Source organism: Glycine max, chromosome 19 (genome assembly GCF_000004515.6).
Source record: "Glycine max cultivar Williams 82 chromosome 19, Glycine_max_v4.0, whole genome shotgun sequence".
Classification (NCBI taxonomy): domain Eukaryota; kingdom Viridiplantae; phylum Streptophyta; class Magnoliopsida; order Fabales; family Fabaceae; genus Glycine; species Glycine max.
Window position 1 is genome coordinate 41617232 of NC_038255.2, and position 10044 is coordinate 41627275.

General features: G+C 30.4%; 2 protein-coding genes across 2 annotated transcripts; both read right to left on the minus strand.

The window, feature by feature from the left end:
- Positions 1–550: 550 nt before the first annotated feature.
- PTS-L5 (pterocarpan synthase-like) lies at positions 551–1563 on the minus strand. The gene has a single exon (NM_001249325.2). The coding sequence runs from the start codon at positions 1529–1531 to the stop codon at positions 887–889; it is 645 nt and encodes a 214-aa protein (NP_001236254.2). The 5' UTR covers positions 1532–1563; the 3' UTR covers positions 551–886.
- A 7324-nt stretch (positions 1564–8887) lies between these two features.
- On the minus strand, positions 8888–9959 carry LOC106797393 (protein MAIN-LIKE 2-like). The gene is made up of 2 exons (XM_041012568.1): positions 9343–9959; positions 8888–9257 (listed from the first exon to the last, which is right to left on the minus strand). The coding sequence occupies exons 1-2, from the start codon at positions 9957–9959 to the stop codon at positions 9146–9148; spliced, it is 729 nt and encodes a 242-aa protein (XP_040868502.1). The 3' UTR covers positions 8888–9145.
- Between the last annotated feature and the right edge of the window lie 85 nt (positions 9960–10044).

The window sequence follows — 10044 nt, forward strand, 5'->3', positions numbered from 1 at the left end:
CTCACCGGTAACTTGGTTAGTGGATCTTGTTGTACAAGAGATATGTAAATAGAACTATCGGCATATATAGCATTGAGGCTGTTGGTCTGTTTGTGTAAAAGCATCTTATATAGCTTATCATCGAATTTAAATGACTGGATAAACCAAGCTGCGACCTACAAGCATTGTGGCGTGTGTGTGTAATCCACTCTGGTTCTCAATTAATTGGACTATTACCATGGTTAAAGTGAATAGTTTGAAGTAAATACCCAGTGTAATACTCTTTCAATCTTTATGTTAGGAGAATTGTCTCAGTTTCCTTTTTATTTTTTTTTTAAGATTGTTACCTAGAAATTAAAAATTACAATAAATTTTATTGATTTTAATAAAATAATTGTGATTTTTTTATTTTATTTATTTTCCTTTCTATTTTACAATAAATGTAAGTATAAATTAATTAAAAACTAAGAGATGAGTAAAGATATAATTAATAAAAAAAATAGTTAATATGATCTTAAATTTTATAAATAATAAATAAATAAAAACAAAAATTTATCAAAAAAATAGACAATTAGAAAGGAACAGAGAAGGTAGTACAACTTTCACATTTTTGGTACACATTGTAATGATATCAAGTTTTCAACTCCGGGCCACTTTCTCTCTATCTTTTCAATTGCACAATACAAATAATAATCAACGGGCAACATTTCCAAAAGAAAAAATATTTGAGTGGCACATTATTTAGCTGACGCAACTTGCACTACAACAAAGACTTAATTCCGTGTACGAAAAGAGCAAATTTATTTATAGTACTGGACAGATTCAGAGGAGTAAATTAGCAACTTGGTCTTTGGATTTATGCCCCCACCTTCTGTAGTCTAATTTCTTTTCTGAGTTTATTATAAGCTTAGTAGTCTCCATGACATAAATGAAGTCCCTGATTAAAAAGGTGGGGAGAGGAAGAAGAGCTGGTGGAAGAATAATGGTAGACATATGCATTGTATTCGACGGTAGCATCCCCTTTATGGTAATCGACCTTGACAGTCCTAGCAAGGATATAGCCACGTGCGAAGCGAAACTCACCCGTGCCACCAATAATTGGCAACTCCCTTACCTCATTGAAGATTTTGTTTCTCCCCAATACACTTAAACTGCTACCGTTGAATTCGCCTTCTAAGAAGGTCAAAGCCATCCCCATGACTATCTCTAACTCCAAACCGGGCCTTTGGGTTGCGGATAGGTAAAACCCTTGGGCCTTGCCTATTTCTTTGGACTTCACATCAGGCCCAATTGTTAATGGGTCCTCGATCACCACTTGCGACCCAAATGGAAGTGGAGAGCTGGCTACCACCTTGGGGGGGTCGATTACGATGTTCGAGGGTTTTTCGCTAGTAAAAATTTCATGCAAGTAGAAGTGAAGGTGGGTCAGCTTCTCACGAGAACGTACAAGACTTGGAGAGATGTTGTGGTGGTAAGTGGCAGTCACTAGGGTGGAGAAAAGGAGGGTTAGGGTTAGGGTTTGGGAAATGAAGAAAGTTTTGAAATTGGCCATGGTGGTTGGAAGAGAGTTGTCTAATCAGTGATGCTACTCCACGAGAAGAGGACACTATTTATAACAAAGTGGACTTGTGAAAGTTTTGATGTTTGAAACAACCTCATTAATTATGGTAGGTATGTGCTAAATAAATAAAAACAAGTGATTGTTGGATAAATAAATGTTTCGTTCACGTAGGTTGGATTTTAAATTGAATTAATTAATTGTTAGTCCAAGATATAGTGTTCTTGATTATCTTTCGCTTAATCCACTTGCAAGGCTCTGATAATCCTCTATTATTATTATTATTATTATTTTGACAGATAGTCCTCTATTATTTAAAAGTTAAAACACTGTCCACTACTTGCCAAACAGCCACAATTATTGTCTATTCAACGTTTCCGGGTATTATTCTGGGAATTCTAAGGCCAAACGATGATAAGGGTTTTTTTTTTCAAAATTATTAAATGATGATAAAATTTAAATTAATACTTAGAAAAGTGATAAATCATATGGTAACTTATGAATTAAAAGTAATAAAGTACTTATGAAAAAATTAGAAATTATAACACAGTTTATGATTTTTAATTTAATTTTTAAATGTTAATTTAAATTTTATCTTTGATAATTAAAACAAAAAACTCCTTTATCATTGTTTCGCCTACTAAAGCATACATCTTTTTCAAATGACGTCACCTGTGAACATTTTAAGGTCAAACGTGGACACAAATGTCTTGAAAACGTGTAGTATAACCCAAATAGTTCACATAACTAATTTGGCATTTGAGATGCTTTAATTAAGGCTTAAATCGATTTTCAGTTTCCAAATAAATTCATAATTAAAGTATAACTTTATCCTAAAATGAATTGTCATGATAACACGAGATTAATTCGATGTAAGAAAAAAATTCTAGGTACCTTACACATTAAAAAAAAGTGATAATTCCACTATTGGTTGCGTATTTAATATATACTCCCATCTCAAAATGATTGATATTTAATACTTTTCACAAATATTTAAAATAACAATAAATAAGTAGCTTTTGAAATAATTTTATTAAAAATACTCTTACTTTCTATAAATGTAACTTGTAACTATTGGATGATTAATAATGATGGATGAAAAATTCATAGATACATTGTGACAAATTTAAAATATTGAAAACTAAAATCATTAATTAATTTACAAAATATTCAATGCTAAAACATAAGTACATCAGTACATGCATGTTAAAGCTTGTTATTGATCTAGAAAATTGGGTTAAAATTGTGAAAAAACAATAAACTATGTGTGTTTTTTATCTGCATTAACAAAATTAATTTAGAATGAAACTGATTTTATAAAATTAATTTTTAAGGATGTGATTTATGTTTTAATGTTTTTTTATTATAAAAGCAATTGTGTAAAACTCAATAGAAATTTTTTTATCCAATGCAAAAGTTAACCAAAATTACTTTAACTCATTAATTCTAAATCCATAATCTTTGAATTATTTTCTAACACATGAAAATTTATGAACCACCAAGGTCACCCTAGTGGTGAGAGGTTGGAATAGTATGTATGATGTTATACATTCTAACTTCAATATAATTATCATATACACAAAAAAAATATTTTTATCATATGAAACATATCTAAAAGTTAGTCACACTTAAGTTTATTGCTTCTTTTCAAGATGATATTTTTCGAGGATCAAATTTTAATTTTTTTTTCTATAAACTCTCGATGTGTGTTATCAACTGAATTACACTCATTAGATATATAAAAGAAACAAAAAAAATTCATCTGTTACATATATGATATGTGAAATGCACATCCAACAAAAGAAAAATTATTAAATAGGACAAAACTTAGATATAATTTCCTAAGCCTAGCTTATATTATTTTGGAATCAAAATTGGGATTTCACCTGGTATAACTTGTGTAATATTTTGATGCAAACTTTTATTATATGAATTCTAGAAGTGAAACTCTAATTCTAATTAGGAATTAGAAAATAGCATAAACAACATTGCATTTAAGTTTTATCTTAGAGTGAGAGTCTTACTCCCTGATTGATTTTAATTTGTTAGTATAGAAATAAATTGCTCTATTTAATTTCTTTCTTTTTTAAAAATATAACATTGATCTAGGTTTTCGCATAAAATATCTGATTACTTCTAATTAAAAGCCAATAGCTATGCAAAAGTATAAAATCCATGACATGATAAAATTTGACTATTCCTCATAAAACTATAAACAGGCCAGGACATTAGGTATCAGTCCCTTTCCCGTAGAAACATAATAAGGAATAGAAAAGTATTTGTTGAACCACTGTTCTCTCAACAAACAAAATGAAGGATGCTAACAATATATTTTTAACATACTTTTTTAAATATTTATTTTACTACGGTATTAATTAAAATTTGTTAGAAATTATAAAATTATAAGACTGGTTAATATGAAATAGGATGATGAAACTTTATGTTTTTTGATGAATTTTGGTTAATAATAGAGAACATATTTAATAAAGTGTGTTAGATAATGCGTTGTTAGTATTTTTTACAGAGTTGGATATTTCCTTAAATATCTAATATGTTTCACAGATACAAACGTTGTCAAATTTATTTATTTGCGATAGTCTTTTTTTTCAAAGTATGATATAGCATTTTGAAAATCTAACATGATCTGAAACTTTTATAACTTTTTATTAGGTGCATAATCTGAAACTTATATTTACTCATAATTTGAAAGAAAAGAAAAACAAAACATCAATAGCATATTATATATGTTTACTTAATCAAAAGTTAAAATTGTCATTCCAAGCCATTAGCTTATAAAGTCTTTTTAAAAGGATAAAAATATTATACTTTTAACTAAATATAAACATTTATTTTTTTTACTTAATTTATTAGTAAAGAGGTTACATAACTCTGATAGACTGCTTATTTATGCCCATCGTCATCATTAAACAAGATTTTCTAAAAGGATATATTTAATTTCTATTTTCAATTTTTTTTAAAATTAAAAACAAAAAACTAGAGTTTGAATAATGGTCAAAACACAAAATAACATGTAGTTAATCGAGTGAAATTGGATATAGATCTATTAAATAAGATCTGAATTTAAGTATTGAGGATGAAAAAAAAATATACTTCATTAAAAAGAAATATGTCACTGAAGATGATTAATTGGATTCCTAAAAAATATTATTCATTGTTTAAACCAATATACGTTGTATATATAACAACATGATTGCAAAAAAACAAAAAACAAGACAACCAACAAGTTATTGTCCCCATCAGAAGGGTCATTAAGCTAAACATAAGAGGACTTTGTTGCCCAAGGAAAATAGGTTATCTTCAATTATCAACACCGGCCGCGGACATTGGAAATTCAGTGAATTTAATGCGTGAAGAAGAGGTGGAAGTGAAGTTCTGGTAGCTACATACAAGAGTGAATTCAACACTATGTCAAGCCTACTGCTAGTTGGTGTTCTGTTATATGGAATCCAGCAATTCCTCCTAAGATGTCTTTCATTTTGTGGCTTGTTAGAAGGAATCGGAATCGGCTGCTTACTCTTGACAAAGTTGCTTTTTTGAACAAGGGTTCCCTCTGCCCTTTATGTTCAAATGAGTCTGAGTCAAATGTTCATTTGTTCTTTTCTTGCAGGAAATCTCTCCAAGTTTGGGCTCACATTCGTGATTTGGCTCCTTTCCGCAGGTGTTTCACTTCTTTACAGCGTATTACTAACTCTTTAATTAGGAGCAGATCCACATCAGGTGTTCAAGGAAAATTACGTTGTCTGGCTATAGCAATTACAGTCTACTGCATTTGGCTGTCTAGGAACAAACTGATTTTTGAAGATTATCAATTTTTTGTCATAGAGGTTATTAGCACGATTAAGTTTCTTATGTATAGACAAGTGCACTTGTTGCATTTGTTTTAGCATCTTGATATATGTCTTCTTGTATTAGGGAGATTTTTGATTTTCTTTAACTGCGGGGTATGCCCCGTTTATTATTGTATCATTCTGGGTTTAATATAATTTACATTTTTTCCCAAAAAAAACTTGTACTATCATAATATAAATTTTTTATCATAAACCTAAAAAAAATTATGTTTAAAAATATCTGGTATCATAACATAAATTATTGATCACGAATCTCAATAATTTTGAATCTGGTCGATTGATGGTCGGCCTAGTTTTATATATAAAACAAATATGCAAACTTTGTCATTCTCTGAAAAATGTTTTTTTTTTGTAGAGTATGCTAAAAAAAGAACAGAAAACAGACAAAAGTAAAAAATTACACCCTCAAAAAGGGCAACCCCATGGCATCCGCCATTAGCAAACGACTCTGGTCAGGAGGTGGAATGGACAAATTCGCAAACAACACTCAAATACAACTCGATCATAATTTTGTTTCATAAGGTTTATGGTTAAGTTGTTTAATCTATTTCTTGTTTAAAATTATTTCGTTGAACATTATATTTATCTAAATGATGTATTTGAACTAATTTTTCACGATCACGTAATCTTACAATTTGGTTTATCACATTTTATTTATATTTTGGGATAAATATTTTTTATTCTTTCAAAAATTAAATTATGACCAATTTTTACGTTGAAGGACAAAAAATAATCATCTATCCGTTACATTTTCCTGCTACTACAAGGTAACATGTGCATATTATTGGAATACTTCCTCAAATCTTAAATATATAAAAAGAAATTATCACTAATTAAAAAAAGTTAATTAATTGCATCAATCTTATTTTTTTAAAAAGAACAATTTTTAAACTATTATTCATTAAAACTCAATATAAAAAAAGCATCGAAAATAAAGCCTCAACAAACTGAGATATTTTGAGATAGTTTCATTAAATATGATTAAATTAATTGAAAGTTTTTTTTTCTTGTATTTTTTAACATTATATGATGATTGATTTACTGCCTGAGAATAAAAAGTAAAGCCTTCAGCACTATTAGCGATGAAGATTGAACCCAAATTATCACTCTAAATTTTTTCTTCTATCTGTCTCCTTTGTCCCATCTCAAAATGGGGGGGGATGAATATCAATATATCACTACTCCAACATCATATTGGCGCCCATCGAGATCTGCAAAGCACAAGTTCTTACGATAACTCACTTTATTTAGAAGAATAACAGAATATGAGTTGTCCTACTACTAGAGCAAAGTGTGTGAGTGTGCTTTCAGAGTAGAGGAGAGGTGAGCAACAAAGGTATGGTCCCGTTGAGGGTGTTGGAACGAATTGCAGCAAGGATTGGACTCAATATTTGGTCAACTTCTGTAATATGAATGATTTAAGCCTGAAAACAAATTGCAGCAAGGAAAATTTTCGTTGAGAATGAAAGAACTAGTTTATTAAAGATTGTAGGAATATCTTCTAAGATCAAAGATATATTACATACCAGTTTAACGAATACGACACTTAGAACCAGTAGCCAAGTAAACTCTTCCTAGCAAGAATGATGGCTACAACCACGAGAAAATCCTTTCTCAAATTCTCCTACAAAAGTCACTCACAAGAAAGAGGGTTTCTAGTCTGAGAATCCAGGTGCCAAAAAGATGCACTAACTGCACAGTCTGCACTTAATTGTCTTAACCGATATAACCCCATTGTAACAATCCATATCTAGTAGAATGTGTCAAAGAAGCTAATAGCTCTATGCCTGTATTATGACGTTTAAGCCAAATAACCTGCCGAAGGTTACCAGAGATGAGAACAGGAATATTTGCAGAACATTATCTGCAGTAACTAGCCAACCACCATTCATATAACGATACAAATAGGCAAATTTCCCCATCTGGGGTACTTTTAAAAAGTATTTCCCCAGATGGGGTTCTTTTGGTTTTATTTCCGGCATGGGGTAGTTTCGTACGTGAATAGTGTGCCATGCAGGACCCAAACCGCCATTGTCAATGGCGAGTTTGGTGTCACTGAGCAAGTTGCAAATGGCAGTGGCGATACGTGCCTAAACCGCCATTACAGGTGGCGATTTGTACAATCCATAGGGAACCGCCAGTCAAACTGGCGAGTTCCATTGTCTGACGGCAGCTAGTTGCTAGGTTGCAGGGTTGCAGGAGGTGACGGGAGCTTTAAAGGGGAGTTGCAACTGCCATTGGCTAGTTGCCTGGGAAGTTGCAACTCCCATTGGCGATTTAGGGCACAAATAGCCATCACCAGTGGCGATTTTATGCCTATATATACGTTTCAGCTGTGTGTTTTTTGAATGCATAAGGAGTAGCAGAAATAGCTTAGACGAAGAAAGGCTTTGAGTTTTCTGAATGCACAACGGAGTTTTGAGTTTTTTAAGTGTTTAGGGTATAGTTTTTGAGTTTTCTCAGTGCTTAAATTTCTGTCAGTGCAGGCTTTGAGTTTTGAGTTTTAGAAGGTATAGTTTTTAGTAATTCTTTAATTAAATTAGTTTTATATTTTTATTTCGTAATGTTCTGTAAAATAATTTGTATTATTATGTTTTTAAAGTAATTTTTTGTAGCAGTTTCAATGTATAGTTTTTATGAAATTTTTAATTAAATTAGTTTTATATTTTATATGATTGTTTGTGTGTAAAAAATAGAAAAAATTTGTCATCATATTTTTAATTGGTTTGAAATTTGGTTCTTGAGGGTTAAATTTGTGAATGAGGTTCCTAAATTTTTTAGACTAGTTTGAATTTATAGTTGTTAATAATTTTTTAATTAAATTAGTTTTATATTTTATATCCTTTTTTATGTGTATCAAATAAAAGAAATATGTCATGATATTTATTTAAAGAAAATTTTTGAGTCATGAAAAAATTTTGTAAATATGAAATTTTTAGTATATTTTTAATTAGATTAGGTTGGTGTTGATAGTTTGTTAAAAATAACATGTTCTTATATATATTAAAAAAAAATGTAATTGATAATACGTTACTTTTCTGGAAGTCAAAATAATACGTTCCTTTTTCGAAATTAATAATTTGTGTTATAATTTTATGTAAGTAATTATTTATAGCAGTTTGAATGTATAGTTTTTATTAATTTTATAATTAAATTAGATTTATAGTTTATTTTGTAGTTTCCCGTAAAATAATTTATATGATAATTTTTTTAAGTAATCTTTAATTAGAAGTAGATTTTTGCTTTAAAGTAATTTTTTTTAAGTAATTTTATTATTTATTAGTTTGCAGTAAAATAATTTGTATCATAATTTTCTTGTAGTTATTTTTAATTAAAACTAGATTTCAGCTTTAAGAAATTTTTTGTAAGTAATTTTTTTTTATTTCTTAGTTTCCAGTAAAATAATTTGTATTTGTATTATAATTTTTTTAAGTAATTTTTAATTAAAACTAGATTTCAGCTTTCAAGTTATTTTTTGTAAGTAATTTTTTTTATTTGTTAGTTTCCTGTAAAATAATTTGTATGATAATTTTTTTTAAGTAATTTTTAATTAAAAGTGAATTTAAGCTTTCAAGTAATTTTTTTATTTCTTAGTTTCCAGTGCGCACCACGCCATACTGCCAACCAAACAAATGAGAGGTAACATCGACATAACAGTTGCTGTGTAAGGCTCCCACAGAAACTGCATATAATAACACAATTGTTAATTTATCTTAAACCATGCCATTTTATTTATTATTTAACAAATACATGATGATCTTGTTACCTCATGTCGTTTCATGATATCCAATTTGCGACGGAAAACTATTAGATCATCATTGCCAATATGTTGGTTTCCACGTCGCAGCCACCTACAAAAAAATTATGAAATAATTAGTGCCGACGCATTACATTATAGATTATTTTCAAATGAAATTTTAAAAAAAAAAAACTAACCTGTGTCCGAGTGGTTTGTTTTCCATTATAGGAGGAGTTCTCTTTGGAGCCAAAGTCGTGCAGCGTTCCCATGCCCACATTTGGATTAGGATGCACATACCTCCGATTGATTTTATTTTGTAATCGGTGGCGCTGCACATCTCTCTGTATAAATAAGCAAGCACGGCAGGTCTCCATGCATACGTGCTGCACTGTTCAAAGTCCCGTAAAAATTGGAGGTACCTTAGGGAAACTTTACTGCTGCTTTTGTCAACAAATAGAACTCCTCCTATGAATCTGAGGATCCATGCACGGGTAAACCTTTGTAATTGTTCTACGTTCCCGTCATGGATATTTATTTCTGAAAAATGGTGAGCCAGCCAACTTAATTTGACCACACTGCCTTGAAGTTCACCTTCCTGTGGTCTGACTCCCAATAATTCTTCACACAATTCAGCCCAATCAAGATTAGTCTGACCAATTAATGGTGCCCCCTCAGTATGAAGACCTAACAAGACTGACACATCTTGAAGAGTAATCGTAGCCTCTCCGCATCTCAAGTGAAACGTGTGTGTCTCGGGCCTCCATCTTTCAATCAAGGCTGTAATTAATGAAGAATTAATTTTCAGGTACCCCATTTTCATTATCCAATAGATCCTGATTGGCGAAGCAGAGTCATCTTTCCTGCATGCCGTCTCAAAAAAACGATAGATGGGTACAGCT